The sequence below is a fragment of the Gadus macrocephalus genome, chromosome 6, assembly GCF_031168955.1.
Source record: "Gadus macrocephalus chromosome 6, ASM3116895v1".
Lineage (NCBI taxonomy): Eukaryota > Metazoa > Chordata > Actinopteri > Gadiformes > Gadidae > Gadus > Gadus macrocephalus.
The window spans coordinates 52861-69729 of record NC_082387.1 but is presented as its reverse complement, the minus strand read 5'-3'; the positions used below and the strand labels follow the sequence as shown (position 1 = coordinate 69729).

General features: G+C 43.4%; 3 protein-coding genes, 1 long non-coding RNA gene and 4 other non-coding genes across 11 annotated transcripts; 5 read left to right on the top strand and 3 right to left on the bottom strand.

The window, feature by feature from the left end:
• Positions 1-444: 444 nt before the first annotated feature.
• Positions 445-635, top strand: LOC132460235 (U2 spliceosomal RNA). Its single transcript, XR_009526386.1, has one exon. It is a non-coding gene; the product is annotated as a U2 spliceosomal RNA (small nuclear RNA).
• A 943-nt stretch (positions 636-1578) lies between these two features.
• Positions 1579-1743, top strand: LOC132460228 (U1 spliceosomal RNA). Its single transcript, XR_009526379.1, has one exon. It is a non-coding gene; the product is annotated as a U1 spliceosomal RNA (small nuclear RNA).
• Positions 1744-2788: 1045 nt separating this feature from the next.
• Positions 2789-5161, bottom strand: LOC132459139 (uncharacterized). Its single transcript, XM_060053521.1, has 3 exons — positions 5096-5161; positions 3877-4417; positions 2789-3776 (listed from the first exon to the last, which is right to left on the bottom strand). Exons 2-3 carry the CDS (start codon positions 4136-4138, stop codon positions 3250-3252), a joined length of 789 nt encoding a protein of 262 aa, XP_059909504.1. The 5' UTR covers positions 4139-4417; positions 5096-5161; the 3' UTR covers positions 2789-3249.
• Positions 5162-5585: 424 nt separating this feature from the next.
• Positions 5586-5776, top strand: LOC132460234 (U2 spliceosomal RNA). Its single transcript, XR_009526385.1, has one exon. It is a non-coding gene; the product is annotated as a U2 spliceosomal RNA (small nuclear RNA).
• A 943-nt stretch (positions 5777-6719) lies between these two features.
• LOC132460227 (U1 spliceosomal RNA) lies at positions 6720-6884 on the top strand. The gene has a single exon (XR_009526378.1). It is a non-coding gene; the product is annotated as a U1 spliceosomal RNA (small nuclear RNA).
• Positions 6885-7923: 1039 nt separating this feature from the next.
• LOC132459138 (uncharacterized) lies at positions 7924-9498 on the bottom strand. The gene is made up of 2 exons (XM_060053520.1): positions 9012-9498; positions 7924-8911 (listed from the first exon to the last, which is right to left on the bottom strand). Exons 1-2 carry the CDS (start codon positions 9271-9273, stop codon positions 8385-8387), a joined length of 789 nt encoding a protein of 262 aa, XP_059909503.1. The 5' UTR covers positions 9274-9498; the 3' UTR covers positions 7924-8384.
• A 2159-nt stretch (positions 9499-11657) lies between these two features.
• LOC132459135 (uncharacterized) lies at positions 11658-14559 on the top strand. 4 transcript variants are annotated; one of them, XR_009526106.1, is made up of 3 exons: positions 11658-11942; positions 12164-12716; positions 13272-14559. XR_009526106.1 is itself a non-coding variant. In XM_060053517.1 (3 exons), exons 1-3 carry the CDS (start codon positions 11738-11740, stop codon positions 14197-14199), a joined length of 1179 nt encoding a protein of 392 aa, XP_059909500.1. In that variant the 5' UTR covers positions 11660-11737; the 3' UTR covers positions 14200-14559. The 4 variants fall into 4 exon arrangements, 3 of the variants coding, with proteins under 3 accessions (XP_059909500.1, XP_059909499.1, XP_059909498.1); XM_060053517.1 differs by having other exon boundaries at positions 11660-11942; positions 12233-12338; positions 13332-14559; XM_060053516.1 differs by having other exon boundaries at positions 11661-11946; positions 12168-12338; positions 13332-14559.
• LOC132459136 (uncharacterized) lies at positions 13523-16757 on the bottom strand. Its single transcript, XR_009526107.1, has 2 exons — positions 16240-16757; positions 13523-15320 (listed from the first exon to the last, which is right to left on the bottom strand). It is a non-coding gene; the product is annotated as an uncharacterized LOC132459136 (long non-coding RNA).
• Between the last annotated feature and the right edge of the window lie 112 nt (positions 16758-16869).

The following is a 16869-nucleotide window of genomic DNA, read 5'->3' as shown; positions in this document are numbered from 1 at the left end:
TGTAAGCTATTTTCTTTTTCAACTCGAGCTCATTGGCTGCAATAGAGTTCCGGGGGTTATATATATATATTTATTTGTCATTGGACAGAAGTACAACGAAATTCAGTGCACTCACGTACTGGTCTCATTTAAAAAGGTAACATAATAAATAAATAAAGAAAGAAAATACATTCAACATTTCGTTCACTCACTGCTTCACCTGTAGTCTCATAGAAGCCTCCACTGCTCCAAACTCTATTTGTGAAACATGCAGACGGCCTAGTGAGACTGCCAGCAGGCAGCAGCAAAGAGATGTAGCGACCTCGGTTTATTTCTCCAGCTTTCACAGACACACAAACACGCACACAGATTGCTTGGTCTTTTTTTTGTTTCGTCGTTGTCTTAAACCGCCAAGTGGAGCGACGTGTCTGGGAAGCTCGCCTATTGGTCTGAGCTTGTGTGTGCATCGCTTCTCGGCCTTTTGGCTAAGATCAAGTGTAGTATCTGTTCTTATCAGTTTAATATCTGATACGTCCCCTACCCGGGGACCATATATTAAATTGATTTTTGGAACTGGGAGATGGAAAAGGGGCTTGCTCCGTCCACTCCACGCATCGACCTGGTATTGCAGTAACTCCAGGACCGGTGCACCCCTCACTCTCACTGTGAAAAACAAAACTAAACTCCTCCTGAGAGTACACCCGTCCGCCTGTAGACAATAAAGTGTCATTTACAATTCATAAACGCACTGTTTACAATTACTCCAACGATATTCTGTTGTAGTGATGTTATGGTTTGCGTCGAGGCATCGGGGCGTGTGTCGAGTACCTCGGCTCCTCCCCCAGCGAAGCTCCGTATCACATAGGCGAAATGACGTGGCGCGTGACGTTCGAGGCTTCATCTCGGGCTGTTCCGCGATATGGGTTCACAATTGGCACATTTTTACAAAAAGAAGACCCTACCCAGTTCCAAGATCACTTTTATGGCTATGTAATTACTCACACTCGTTCTCAGTCATCATGCAGTTCTATTATTACAATTATTAGTAGGCTACTGTAGTTATAAGACAATCTATTTTGCCCGGGATGACTTAAAACCTTTGTCAAATGATTTGTTCTCTACCATGAGCTCGGGAGATATTTATGAACGGCACACTCACACGTATCACTGAAATGACTTTAATTCTTAAACGTTTTGATGTTGTACGAAGCAAACATCACATCATCACAGGAAACTCTTTCTTTCATCATAATTTCATTCCTTGTCCCTAGCGTACTCATTTGAAGCTTCGAGGTCGAACCACTTTTATGGTTCACCTGGCTGCGAGGCTTTGACGTTTCATGAGGCATCATCTCGTCACCACTATTCTGTTGTTTAAGAAAGAAAAAAGGATTCTTTCTGTGGCGTGTCGATAACTCGGACCTCCAGGTTTCCTTTCGTTATGCTTCCATCACGCTGATTTCAGATTCGCCTGTCATCGTGTATGATACCGGTGGTCTACAGTGTTTATTAAAGTCTAGACATCTCCGAATGCTTTGCAACCGTTCTCCTGGGGAACACGCGTGGGCATCGTTCAGCCCACCTGAACGTGTACAACTCATACTTACCTGGCAAGGGAGATACCATGATCAAGAAGGTGGTTCACCCATAGCGAGGCTCAGCCATTGCACTGAGGCTGTTGCTGACCCGTGCGAATTCCCCAAATGTGGGAATCTCGATTGCAAAATTTCTGGTAGTGGGGGACTGCGTTCGCGCTCTCCCCTGGTCGTGTTGTTCTAAAGAAATAATAGCTATGAAAGATACCACCCTGAGCACGCCCGATCTCGTCTGATCTCGGAGGCTAAGCAGGGTCCGGCCTGGTTAGTACTTGGATGGGTGACCGCCTGGGAATGGCTCATGACCCCCCAAAGTCCCTATCCCTCAACCCTGGGATCGATCCAAAAGGATCGAGGATCAAAACGGACGGCTCCATCTGGTGGCCACTGGTGGGTGGTTTTATTTTCAGAAATGTCATGTGCAAGGCCTAGATTATCAAAATCCACTAGTCTGCTGGATGTTTTGTTTATTATTTTCATACTTTGAGTGGATGTAGCTGATGAGATTCATACAATCAAGTGGAAAAGTGTTAAATTGTTACATTTTTGGGCTGAATTAAGAAAAATAATAAGAGCCATTCACAGAACTCATTGTTTTGACCACACAGGGAGTGCAGCCATCACAGTGGGGGTGTATTCACACCTCTGGTTGCGAGAGTGAAGACACAAGGACTTCTAATTGCTTTGGTGTGTTTTTTCTTTCCAATACCCCACCCCTTCTGAAACCCAAGCACACTGAGACTCCGAAATACTTTTACAACTTTTATTTTTCAACCAGAATGTGTTTCATTGAAAAGGCAATCCATATAAACAAGATCATTTTAGTTAAAAGCTCGCCCACCACGACTAGGTACAGATCTACAGGCGAGAACACGAGAACATGAGACGAGAGACAAACATGTACTACCATTTGCAAACATTTAGTTAAACATGGAGCTGACAGACATACACACATCACAAGGACAGGCACATATAAATAACATTAATAATAATAAAAAACACTCAACAATTAAAGAACACACACACACACACACACACACACACACACACACACACACACACACACACACACACACACTTGTACTTAAGATACAAATCAACAATTGGCTTGTACAGGCTAAAGTGCAATAATGAACATGATTATCCATAGACTCAGGTGACCAATCAACAAACAGCTCAAGCTGTTCCTGCCTTTTGGGTTTTCTTTAGCAAACTTTTGTTAAAACTGAAGCAGACAAATACATACAAACATCACAAAGACATGAAGCTGACAAAGACAAACAACATGCATGACAAAAACACAGATTATCTGAACATGAACAACCACTAAAGGGTATGTAAACTGATTGTGTTAGATTGGAACTGATTATGGTTTAAAAGATTGGCCTCGATATTGAACATAGAGCAGAATGGATACTACAAAGTTAATTTTAACAGCAATATAAATAATAATAAATAAAAAACGAACAAAAGAACTTCAAGTAAAACTGCAAAGTGCCTTTTTTTTGAACGATATAAATAAATAGATAGTGCTTGCTGAAGCACTTTAAAAAACACACACAAAGACAAACACACACAAACAAGCCTCTTTCTCTCTCTTACAGATGGCACAGGAACAGTGGCATCACAGAGGTAAGTTATTCACACACACACACACACACGCATTTCCAGGTATTTACACAGTCCTCCTTTCCAACTCTGCATCCACGACACTCTTAAAGTGTTCAAAGTTGTCATACACCACATTGTAAAAGCCAGGGGTAGTGGACATCCTAGTGGATGGACAGTAGGAAAACATTTTCTGCATGCTTCCAGCCACTTTGTCCTTGGAAGGGGTGTACCTCTTCCGCTGTCCACCACAGTCTGGCACGTGGCAAGCCCCACATGGCCGTGAGGACTTGTTTGGCATGAATGTCTTCACTGTTGGTGCAGGAGGGACAAAGCTCTGGCTGCAGGATGGCCCACGAAACAGGACGGAGGGGGCCTGTGGCTGTGCGGGGAGGACCGGCAGTATGGGTGCTGCCGACACAGGGGGTGGGCCGTAGGTCAACGCAGCAGGTGGCCTCGGCTGGAGGTGGGTGGACGCAGGAGGCCTCGGCAGAATGGGGGTGGGCGCAGCAGGCTTCAGCCGGGTGGAGGACGACAAACCCAGTGGGCTGAACGGGCCGGTTCGCGGGAGTCCCAGGCTCATCAACAAATAATCTGGAAACATAAAATACACATGTGATCAGTATTGATATGACTTGTGTGCTATTTGCTTTCCACAGCCAACAGGTGAAACAAAGTGCTTATGACAACTTACCTCCGCTTCTCACCACGTCTCTTTCCAGCCTCGTGATGGATGTGCCGGTACTGGACCTGAGGCCGGTCTGGCGGAGCAGTCGCTCCTTCTGCCACTTCAGCAGCTCGTTCTGCTCTCCCTGCTGGCAGTACTGGAACAGCAGCCACACCAGCCAGCCGACATCATTCTCCACAAGCCACCTGAAGGTCTGACCGGCGTACTTCCCGAACGTGATGACCAGCTGACCTTTCCAAAGGTCTCTGCCGTCTTGAGATCCAGCCATTTAGGGTCAACAACAGTGCTGCTGCGGTCCTCTGCCACAGACCTTGCTGCCTCTGTACAGTACAGCCTGGCCTCTCCTTGCCGGTACAAAATGATGTTGGGGTACTGGTGTAGCTGTTGATGGCTGACCAGCGATGGTTTAGTGGCCAAGCTCTTCCCGCAGACGTCACAGATAAAGGTCTCCCTGGCGATGGCATGGATCTTCAGATGCCTCGCCACGTTGGACTTTTCACCGAATGTCTTGTCGCACACGGTGCACTGATGTGTAGGCATGTTCCATCTGGCACAGTAAAACATGAATAAATTAGTAAAACTAAAAACAGATCATTTAGATTGACAATATGTAGCCCTTTATTATACAGAAATCTGCTGTTGGTGTATTAGCCTAGGACAACAAGCTCGCCAGATTGTCGAGAGATTAACACGGTCGCCAAATTGCTTCATGTTACAATTACTCTCGCATCAGCTGTTGTCTAAACAGTCACATTTACCCATATTAACACATATCCACATCAAATTGACCAAGAAAACGTTGATTGTCGCCGAAAAGCAACAAGTTTGCAGGTAGGCTATGCGACGTAGCCCTTACTATTGTAAACAGTGTCGTTAGCCGCGCCTAGCTATCGTCACAAAACACACATTAATCAGCTTATTATTTCAACGACCCTTGGGTGAATATAGTAATGCCATACACCGTTGGAAAGCTTAGATTGCCACGATTAAAACGAGACTTCCCACGGGTAATATGGTTGCTCACCGACAAAACGGCGATAGGTTGACTAAAGTCTACCCAGCAGCTAAAAACGTACCCACTACTTCTTCCCTTTATACACAACGACCGCGTTATGACACGGTCGAAATCTTTTCTCTTTCTACAAAATCGAAACAGCTTAATACAAACCGTAAAAAAAAAAATTCTAATTATTAACTAGCAAACGATGCAGGGGATAAAATTTACCTGAGTGAATCCTCCGTTGACTGCTTCACCGGGGAATACCACGTGCTGTAAGCTATTTTCTTTTTCAACTCGAGCTCATTGGCTGCAATAGAGTTCCGGGGGTTATATATATATATTTATTTGTCATTGGACAGAAGTACAACGAAATTCAGTGCACTCACGTACTGGTCTCATTTAAAAAGGTAACATAATAAATAAATAAAGAAAGAAAATACATTCAACATTTCGTTCACTCACTGCTTCACCTGTAGTCTCATAGAAGCCTCCACTGCTCCAAACTCTATTTGTGAAACATGCAGACGGCCTAGTGAGACTGCCAGCAGGCAGCAGCAAAGAGATGTAGCGACCTCGGTTTATTTCTCCAGCTTTCACTGACACACAAACACGCACACAGATTGCTTGGTCTTTTTTTTGTTTCGTCGTTGTCTTAAACCGCCAAGTGGAGCGACGTGTCTGGGAAGCTCGCCTATTGGTCTGAGCTTGTGTGTGCATCGCTTCTCGGCCTTTTGGCTAAGATCAAGTGTAGTATCTGTTCTTATCAGTTTAATATCTGATACGTCCCCTACCCGGGGACCATATATTAAATTGATTTTTGGAACTGGGAGATGGAAAAGGGGCTTGCTCCGTCCACTCCACGCATCGACCTGGTATTGCAGTAACTCCAGGACCGGTGCACCCCTCACTCTCACTGTGAAAAACAAAACTAAACTCCTCCTGAGAGTACACCCGTCCGCCTGTAGACAATAAAGTGTCATTTACAATTCATAAACGCACTGTTTACAATTACTCCAACGATATTCTGTTGTAGTGATGTTATGGTTTGCGTCGAGGCATCGGGGCGTGTGTCGAGTACCTCGGCTCCTCCCCCAGCGAAGCTCCGTATCACATAGGCGAAATGACGTGGCGCGTGACGTTCGAGGCTTCATCTCGGGCTGTTCCGCGATATGGGTTCACAATTGGCACATTTTTACAAAAAGAAGACCCTACCCAGTTCCAAGATCACTTTTATGGCTATGTAATTAATCACACTCGTTCTCAGTCATCATGCAGTTCTATTATTACAATTATTAGTAGGCTACTGTAGTTATAAGACAATCTATTTTGCCCGGGATGACTTAAAACCTTTGTCAAATGATTTGTTCTCTACCATGAGCTCGGGAGATATTTATGAACGGCACACTCACACGTATCACTGAAATGACTTTAATTCTTAAACGTTTTGATGTTGTACGAAGCAAACATCACATCATCACAGGAAACTCTTTCTTTCATCATAATTTCATTCCTTGTCCCTAGCGTACTCATTTGAAGCTTCGAGGTCGAACCACTTTTATGGTTCACCTGGCTGCGAGGCTTTGACGTTTCATGAGGCATCATCTCGTCACCACTATTCTGTTGTTTAAGAAAGAAAAAAGGATTCTTTCTGTGGCGTGTCGATAACTCGGACCTCCAGGTTTCCTTTCGTTATGCTTCCATCACGCTGATTTCAGATTCGCCTGTCATCGTGTATGATACCGGTGGTCTACAGTGTTTATTAAAGTCTAGACATCTCCGAATGCTTTGCAACCGTTCTCCTGGGGAACACGCGTGGGCATCGTTCAGCCCACCTGAACGTGTACAACTCATACTTACCTGGCAAGGGAGATACCATGATCAAGAAGGTGGTTCACCCATAGCGAGGCTCAGCCATTGCACTGAGGCTGTTGCTGACCCGTGCGAATTCCCCAAATGTGGGAATCTCGATTGCAAAATTTCTGGTAGTGGGGGACTGCGTTCGCGCTCTCCCCTGGTCGTGTTGTTCTAAAGAAATAATAGCTATGAAAGATACCACCCTGAGCACGCCCGATCTCGTCTGATCTCGGAGGCTAAGCAGGGTCCGGCCTGGTTAGTACTTGGATGGGTGACCGCCTGGGAATGGCTCATGACCCCCCAAAGTCCCTATCCCTCAACCCTGGGATCGATCCAAAAGGATCGAGGATCAAAACGGACGGCTCCATCTGGTGGCCACTGGTGGGTGGTTTTATTTTCAGAAATGTCATGTGCAAGGCCTAGATTATCAAAATCCACTAGTCTGCTGGATGTTTTGTTTATTATTTTCATACTTTGAGTGGATGTAGCTGATGAGATTCATACAATCAAGTGGAAAAGTGTTAAATTGTTACATTTTTGGGCTGAATTAAGAAAAATAATAAGAGCCATTCACAGAACTCATTGTTTTGACCACACAGGGAGTGCAGCCATCACAGTGGGGGTGTATTCACACCTCTGGTTGCGAGAGTGAAGACACAAGGACTTCTAATTGCTTTGGTGTGTTTTTTCTTTCCAATACCCCACCCCTTCTGAAACCCAAGCACACTGAGACTCCGAAATACTTTTACAACTTTTATTTTTCAACCAGAATGTGTTTCATTGAAAAGGCAATCCATATAAACAAGATCATTTTAGTTAAAAGCTCGCCCACCACGACTAGGTACAGATCTACAGGCGAGAACACGAGAACATGAGACGAGAGACAAACATGTACTACCATTTGCAAACATTTAGTTAAACATGGAGCTGACAGACATACACACATCACAAGGACAGGCACATATAAATAACATTAATAATAATAAAAAACACTCAACAATTAAAGAACACACACACACACACACACACACACACACACACACACACACACACACACACACACTTGTACTTAAGATACAAATCAACAATTGGCTTGTACAGGCTAAAGTGCAATAATGAACATGATTATCCATAGACTCAGGTGACCAATCAACAAACAGCTCAAGCTGTTCCTGCCTTTTGGGTTTTCTTTAGCAAACTTTTGTTAAAACTGAAGCAGACAAATACATACAAACATCACAAAGACATGAAGCTGACAAAGACAAACAACATGCATGACAAAAACACAGATTATCTGAACATGAACAACCACTAAAGGGTATGTAAACTGATTGTGTTAGATTGGAACTGATTATGGTTTAAAAGATTGGCCTCGATATTGAACATAGAGCAGAATGGATACTACAAAGTTAATTTTAACAGCAATATAAATAATAATAAATAAAAAACGAACAAAAGAACTTCAAGTAAAACTGCAAAGTGCCTTTTTTTTTAACGATATAAATAAATAGATAGTGCTTGCTGAAGCACTTTAAAAAACACACACAAAGACAAACACACACAAACAAGCCTCTTTCTCTCTCTTACAGATGGCACAGGAACAGTGGCATCACAGAGGTAAGTTATTCACACACACACACACACACGCATTTCCAGGTATTTACACAGTCCTCCTTTCCAACTCTGCATCCACGACACTCTTAAAGTGTTCAAAGTTGTCATACACCACATTGTAAAAGCCAGGGGTAGTGGACATCCTAGTGGATGGACAGTAGGAAAACATTTTCTGCATGCTTCCAGCCACTTTGTCCTTGGAAGGGGTGTACCTCTTCCGCTGTCCACCACAGTCTGGCACGTGGCAAGCCCCACATGGCCGTGAGGACTTGTTTGGCATGAATGTCTTCACTGTTGGTGCAGGAGGGACAAAGCTCTGGCTGCAGGATGGCCCACGAAACAGGACGGAGGGGGCCTGTGGCTGTGCGGGGAGGACCGGCAGTATGGGTGCTGCCGACACAGGGGGTGGGCCGTAGGTCAACGCAGCAGGTGGCCTCGGCTGGAGGTGGGTGGACGCAGGAGGCCTCGGCAGAATGGGGGTGGGCGCAGCAGGCTTCAGCCGGGTGGAGGACGACAAACCCAGTGGGCTGAACGGGCCGGTTCGCGGGAGTCCCAGGCTCATCAACAAATAATCTGGAAACATAAAATACACATGTGATCAGTATTGATATGACTTGTGTGCTATTTGCTTTCCACAGCCAACAGGTGAAACAAAGTGCTTATGACAACTTACCTCCGCTTCTCACCACGTCTCTTTCCAGCCTCGTGATGGATGTGCCGGTACTGGACCTGAGGCCGGTCTGGCGGAGCAGTCGCTCCTTCTGCCACTTCAGCAGCTCGTTCTGCTCTCCCTGCTGGCAGTACTGGAACAGCAGCCACACCAGCCAGCCGACATCATTCTCCACAAGCCACCTGAAGGTCTGACCGGCGTACTTCCCGAACGTGATGACCAGCTGACCTTTCCAAAGGTCTCTGCCGTCTTGAGATCCAGCCATTTAGGGTCAACAACAGTGCTGCTGCGGTCCTCTGCCACAGACCTTGCTGCCTCTGTACAGTACAGCCTGGCCTCTCCTTGCCGGTACAAAATGATGTTGGGGTACTGGTGTAGCTGTTGATGGCTGACCAGCGATGGTTTAGTGGCCAAGCTCTTCCCGCAGACGTCACAGATAAAGGTCTCCCTGGCGATGGCATGGATCTTCAGGTTGGACTTTTCACCGAATGTCTTGTCGCACACGGTGCACTGATGTGTAGGCATTAGGAATGCGCGATATAAACGATATACGATATAAACGATAAAAAATGGCCTACGATAGAGATTTTAGTTATATTGCTCTATCGCGATAATGTATGTTTGACGCGATCTATCCATGACTCGCGAAATATAAAGAGCCACGAGCTGCAACCGTCTGCAACGCATCGTCCGCGACCCGCGAATTTTAAAAAGAGCCACGAGCTGCAACCAGCTGCATCGCATCATCCGCGACACGCGAAATTTAAAGAGCCACGAGCTGCAACCGGCTGCAACGCATCGTCCGCGACCCGCGGAATTTAAAGAGCCATGAGCTCCAACCGGCTTCAACGCATCATCGTCATCCAAGTAAATATGGCTGAAAGCGAAACGGAGGAGCTGGTGTTGCTCTCATTTCATGTTCATTTCAAAATTATATGCGTTCATTTTGCACTTATTGTTTTATGTTTTAATAGCAAGTATCTGTGCACACACTTGGAAGATTTTTCTTTATTTAAAATAGCCATGCCTAATACTGGACGTATTTCCCTAATTCACAGTATCAGTTTCTTTATTAACAAGACACCACCAATTTTTATTTCATTAAGAGAAGTATACGTCATTACACAGAAGATTTCTTTCTTTTTTAAAGTCTCTGCAGCTACAACATTATGTTGTATGATTAGTTTTGCACAATAAATGTTCTCAAAACGACATACATTTAGCAGTTTAGCTTTCCTTAGAGTCTATGTAACCTGTTCTGAAATGGTTCTATTATGATTTATATATCGTGATATATATCGTCATCGCAATAGGTTGCATGTATATCGCAATATGGATTTTAGGCCATATCGCCCATCCCTAGTAGGCATGTTCCATCTGGTACAGTAAAACATGAATAAATGAGTAAAACTAAAAACAGATCATTTAGATTGACAATATGTAGCCCTTTATTACACAGAAATCTGCTGTTGGTGTATTAGCCTAGGACAACAAGCTCGCCAGATTGTCGAGAGATTAACACGGTCGCCAAATTGCTTCATGTTACAATTACTCTCGCATCAGCTGTTGTCTAAACAGTCACATTTACCCATATTAACACATATCCACATCAAATTGACCAAGAAAACGTTGATTGTCGCCGAAAAGCAACAAGTTTGCAGGCATGCGACGTAGCCCTTACTATTGTAAACAGTGTCGTTAGTCGCGCCTAGCTATCGTCACAAAACACACATTAATCAGCTTATTATTTCAACGACCCTTGGGTGAATATAGTAATGCCATACACCGTTGGAAAGCTTAGATTGCCACGATTAAAACGAGACTTCCCACGGGTAATATGGTTGCTCACCGACAAAACGGCGATAGGTTGACTAAAGTCTACCCAGCAGCTAAAAACGTACCCACTACTTCTTCCCTTTATACACAACGACCACGTTATGACACGGTCGAAATCTTTTCTCTTTCTACAAAATCGAAACAGCTTAATACAAACCGTAAAAAAAAAAAGTCTAATTATTAACTAGCAAACGATGCAGGGGATAAAATTTACCTGAGTGAATCCTCCGTTGACTGCTTCACCGGGGAATACCACGTGCTGTAAGCTATTTTCTTTTTCCACCTCGAGCTCATTGGCTGCAATGGCTGCAATAGAGTTCCGGGTGTTATAGATATATATCTATTTGTCATCGGACAGAAGTACAACGAAATTCAGTGCACTCACGTACTGGTCTCATTTAAAAAGGTAACATAATAAATAATAAATAAATAAAGAAAATACATTCAACATTTCGTTCACTCACTACATTCATGTCGTCATACACTATACCGGTAACTTAGTGCCATTGCATGGCTAAAAAATAGTAAAAAAAAATATAGTATGCCTTAAAATAGTAGTAAAAATATTTAAAGTGCTGAGCATTGCATTACATGTGGACGTCACGGATTAATACTGTCGGAACTAGTGGATTTATTTTCAGGTCAGAGTTAAGTATGGTGACTGCTTTGGGATAGAAGCTGTTTATGAATCTTGTGGTGCGTTTTCTGATGGACCTGTAACGTTTCCCTGAGAGCAGCAGTTCAAACAGATAGTTGGCAGGGTGGTATGAGTCTTTCATAATGTCGTGTGTCTTCTGCAAGCGTTGTGTGTTGACGTTGTTGGGGCGGGGAAAACGTGGGCACCACCATTTTGACAGTATTCGGCAGGCTGGCGCTATTGTGGTGGAGAAGACATGGTCGATGACTGTTGTGCACCAGGTTGCACAAATAAACGAGGCAAAAATAAATGTACGTCGTTCCACCGCGTTCCTAAAGATGCGGAGAGGCGAGCTAAGTGGATCAGCGCCATTAAAAGAGCCAGGAGCAAGCAAAAAAAGACTGAAAAATGGGACCCCCCGGCTGTTGGATTCCGCTTGTGCAGCGATCACTTCATATCAGGTAAGTTACAGAATACAAAGCTTGGCAGCTTAGCTTCATTATTTAATAGGCTATAATTGTGGTTTCGGATCAGTTTAATACTACATAGCTAGTTGAATTATAGCATGCAATTCGTGGGGCTAACAATGTCATGTTTTGTAGCTGCTAAGCTAGCAAGTGCTAACGTAGTAGTAAACAAACCCAAGACATTCGACACTGAAATGTTTCTATTTATTTTGTAGGGAGAAAGAGTGATAATCCCTTGAGTCCGGACTTTGTTCCATCTGTTTTCAACTACGTTCCATCTCCAGAGAAGAGGAAAAGAAAAATGAGACTGGAGGTTTTCAACAGACGACAGAAAGCAAAGCTGCAGAAGATAGAGCAGACAAAGCAATCTGCGAAAGCCATCCCTCCCAGGTGAATATTTAAGTTCCTTAACCTGGTCAACCCCACTTCCATGGACTTGGTAAAATTATAAACCAATTATTTTTTGTACAATTCATTGTAGGTTTAATAACACCCAATGAGCTAAAAACCATAACATCTGTGACTGGTTTGAAATCATCACACACCTCTGCCGACATGCATTTGGCAGCCACTGACTATGCATGTGATTGTCACTGTCATTGTCAATACCCCTGTCATTGTCTTTCTATTCATTTATTTTATTACATTGTTTATTTATCATATACCGACTATGAAGCACTTTTGGATGTAAATGTGCTATACAATTTACTTACTTTCTTACTAACGAAAGCTAGTATACTGCAGAAAACAGAGAGTGACTGACAAACAGTGTTGTTTTCGTCAGGCAAGACGAAAACGAAAATGACGTCGTCAGACCCCTTTTTTCCATGACGAAAATGAGACTAAGACGAACGTCACCAAAGCCATATAAAGACTAAAATGTGACGAAAAATGTAGACATTTTCGTCAGACGAGAACTAGACGAGACTAAATTGTTAGTGAGTGGACGAACAAAGTTTCAAAACATGCTTTTTTCCCGCCAACTATAATATGCGGAAAAGAAATGGAGAAATGGAGCCAGCTGCTTGTCCTAACAGTCACGCCCCCATCACACACTAAAAGCCTCGCTCGCGCGCAGCTGCGCCTGCACGCACACGGCACACACGAGTGTGCCGTGTGCGACGAGTGCGACAGTCCGACGAGTTTTCGTCGGACTAAAACTAGACTAAAACCTTTTGAGTTTTCGTCAGACTAAAACTAGACTAAAACTTTCAAAGATAGAAATGACTAAAATGGGACTAAAACTAAGAAGCATTTCGTCAAAAAGACTAAGACTAAAACTAAATCTAAAATGCCTGCCAAAAACAACACTGCTGACAAAAGAATGACAAACTGTCATCAGTAGTGTATACATACTCTTTATACTACTTTTGTTTTCACCAGAGCATCAACAGATTGTCCTCAAGACAGCAACAAGGATCCTACTGCAGAGCAAAGTCCCACCACAGAGCCTTTGAAGGGATCTACCCATGAAGAACCTGGAAATGATGTCCAGCCTGTTCTCCATGAGGATGATCCAGCAACCCCACCATGCAGCACTGAAACCTGTGGTAAACGCGACCAATCTCTTGAGCAAGAATGCCAAGCTCTGAGGAATGGAAATATGTTGTTGAAGGAAAAAATGAATAGGACTACACTGAATGAGATGAGCTTGCATAACGATGATAAAAGGGTTAATACTCTCACTGGTTTATCAGCATTTTCCACTCTCATGACAATTTTTCATATTGTGGCTCCTTTTCTCCAACTTAAATCTAGTATAACATGTTTTCAGCAGTACATGTTAACTTTAATTAAGCTTAGAATGAACTTGTCCTTTGAATTTTGGGCTTTTTATTTTGACATTGACTCAACCACTGTTTCAAAGCTCTTCAAACACTGCATTAGTGTGAGGCATTGTAGACTGGTGCCAAGTCTGGTGTTGTGGCCTGACAGAGAATACTTAAGAAAATCTCTTCCATATGCATTTCCAAACAGTAGCTTTGAAAAGACAGTTTGCATCATAGATTGTTTTGAAATATTTCTAGAGAAACCCAGTAGATTGCTAGCCAGTGCTCAGTGTTACTCCTCATACAAATCACACCACAATATGAATTATTTAATTGCAATTTGCCCTCGAGGTTCCATTTGTTTAATTTCCACTGGATGGGGAGGTCGCACAAGTGATAAGTTTATCACAGAACAAAGTAACTTTTTATCTCATTTGCCCCCCAGGGGACGTAGTTTTAGCGGACAGAGGTTGTCTGGTTAAAGAGTCCATTGAGAGATGCCAAGCTGAATTAAAAATTCCAGCATTTACTCGTGGAAAGAAGATCCTGCTGACTTGGAGAACACCAGACGTCTAGCCTCCCTTAGGATACATATTGAAAGAGTGATAGGAGTTCTCCGTCAAAAGTACACAGTCTTGCAAAGCACTGTCCCCATATGTTTCACGGACATAGACGGAGAAAATGATGTGACCTACCTTGACAAGATGGTGAGCGTGTGTTGTGCACTTACAAATGTGTCTGAATCTGTGGTGTCCTTCCAGTGATGGGGATGTACAGTAAATTGAACTGATGTGACTGGCTACAGATGTGCTCAACCAGCAAATAAACCTTTGTGACTCACACTTCTTGCTTGCTTGTCGTGACATTATTTTTAATCACTCGCTATTCTGATGCGATCGCATTGTTTCTCTTTACAGATCAAGCTGCACATCCACCCATTCTAACTGAGTTCCACCCAACCAGATATTTGTTCTGGTGTGTCTTATATGAATGACCTACCCATGTTTCATATCCCTGATTGCTACAGATATTTAATACAAATGATGGGGAAGAGAACAATATTGGTTGAACAACTGTTTATTCATAAATAACAGTACAGTATCAGCTACTACAAACAACTCATTTCACAGTCTCCTCACTAAGGTTTTCTTCTTTGGGCATTGATCACTTTTCGGCAGATGGGACATACCCACTGTTTTGGGACCCTTTTCATGCGAAGGCAGGTCTGGTGAAACTTTTTAACTGAACAAAAACCTGCCGCACAGACCAACATGTTCCCTGCTTCTGGCTCAGGGCAGTAGCACCACTGTTGTTGACTATGATCAGCAAATGCTGCTGCTGCTGCTGGTGCTGGTTTCTGTGCAGAAAAACACTTTACTGCCTAATTAACAGAAAGGTCCTTTGCAGAAAATGGGCACTTAATTTCTGTGTCACCTGACCCACAGCAGCTACAGGAAACGTATCCATCAGGTGAGGCCCCAATAAGTGGGTGCAGGGGTGAAATCCTGAATCCAGCCGTTCCTACCATGACATCCGTGTGTGTGAGAGGCGATGCCGCATTTCATAGTATTTTCTTGCCAAGTCCTCGTGTTGACATCCCCAACTGAAGAAAACAACAATAACATTAGTTTTGGACAATAGTAATGCCACCCCACATTGGTACCGCCCTGCTCTTTCAAAGGGATACTACATGGTTTTACACTCCTTCTTTTTAAGAATAGTACTTCCTGGATTTACCCTCCCTGTTATTTTACCTACTTCACATTCATTTGATTGTACACCATCTGGAAATGACAATTTTACACACAGGAGCAGTTACACACTGTGTAACTGCTTTCTATACCCCCCTCACAGGTAGGACCGGTGGTTGTGTAATTGTTTGTGTAGGCCTATTTATATTTGAATGCTAGGGAACATGCAGAGAGGATTATAGCCATGCATGGATGGTTTGAAGGGGTAGTTGGGTTGAACACGGGGGAGTCGCTCTGCCGTGGCGTGCTTGTTGGCATCCCACGGGCAGGCGCGTGGTAGGAATGTGTCCGCCATTTCCTGACAATGCGTGATGGCGCTGTGTTTAATTTAATGTGTAAAATATAATATAAGTGTGAATAAGCTGGCACAGTATTCAGTTTAAGTGTCGTTAGACAGTATTGTTAGTGTGTTTTAACTGAAACAATACTTTAGTTAATAGCCATGGAAAAATGTCTTATGGTGAAAAGCTTTAAATGTAGTAGCCTACTTAGTACTCAAACAATGCACACTTTAATATGCTGTTTATTTGAATGTTGTTTTGAAGGTTGTTTGGTTTTGCATGCTGTGAAAATGCAATTTCATGAATACTGTACAGATATATCTGGTATTTGGAATTGCATATGGGATGTACTGTTTGTTAAATGTTGTGAACACCATTACAACTTTGGACTTGACTACAACACTGCGTCCTCGTTGTTCTTTCTATACCCCCCTCACAGGGGCGTAACACATGCCCTATTTTACCCTAATCCTTCTATGCTCATGAATACCTGGTAGCCTCACTGGTGAAGCTATGGGACTTTGGGTAGCATATTTGTCTTATTAGAGACACTGCAGGCTTTCTGACGTCTGTCTTTGTGGCTGCTCTGAAGGTAGTTATATATATCCGGATACTGCAGATCTGGGACGTCTTCTTCAGCAGAGATGCTTTTGAAAAGCACCCCGGGGGCATTGTATGGGTCGGTAATATTTAACCTATTTAATTGTTGCATATAAAGCTCAATGTCATGCGAATTAAAGTGAGATGAGTACTCCGATGGCTTGAAAGCTTCGGCGCTGGTGCTGGGTCATTTTAACGAAAAACTTTAAGGGCGGAGCTTGATTTTACTGCCAAAATGGCGTTCCGAACACCGGTGGTCACGTGGGGTCAGGAACTCTATGGCCTGCCATGCCCTGATCTTTAGCGCCCACTGTTTTGGAGAATTTAAGCAACATACAGACACTGACAACGTCTCTCCAAACCAGTGGCGGCTGGTGGTCAAAATTATTGGTGAAGCAAACCCCGTCGACCGATGCACCGAAACGAGAACTGATTCCCAAAACAAGAGAACTGATTCGTTTTTTTAAACATATAACAAAAATATGGTTACGTAAATAAAATATACAAACGAACAGAGCTT

Excerpts from the sequence above, each read along its gene's own strand:
- LOC132459138 (XM_060053520.1), bottom strand. The coding sequence starts at position 9,273 with ATGGCTGGATCTCAAGACGGCAGAGACCTTTGGAAAGGTCAGCTGGTC. Across the intron at positions 8,912-9,011 it reads AGACGTGGTGAGAAGCGGAG|ATTATTTGTTGATGAGCCTG; the intron begins GTAAGTTGTCAT and ends TTATGTTTCCAG.
- LOC132459135 (XM_060053516.1), top strand. The coding sequence starts at position 11,738 with ATGGTCGATGACTGTTGTGCACCAGGTTGCACAAATAAACGAGGCAAA. Across the intron at positions 11,947-12,167 it reads GATCACTTCATATCAGGTAA|AAAGAGTGATAATCCCTTGA; the intron begins GTTACAGAATAC and ends TTTTGTAGGGAG. Across the intron at positions 12,339-13,331 it reads GCGAAAGCCATCCCTCCCAG|AGCATCAACAGATTGTCCTC; the intron begins GTGAATATTTAA and ends TGTTTTCACCAG.
- LOC132459139 (XM_060053521.1), bottom strand. The coding sequence starts at position 4,138 with ATGGCTGGATCTCAAGACGGCAGAGACCTTTGGAAAGGTCAGCTGGTC. Across the intron at positions 3,777-3,876 it reads AGACGTGGTGAGAAGCGGAG|ATTATTTGTTGATGAGCCTG; the intron begins GTAAGTTGTCAT and ends TTATGTTTCCAG.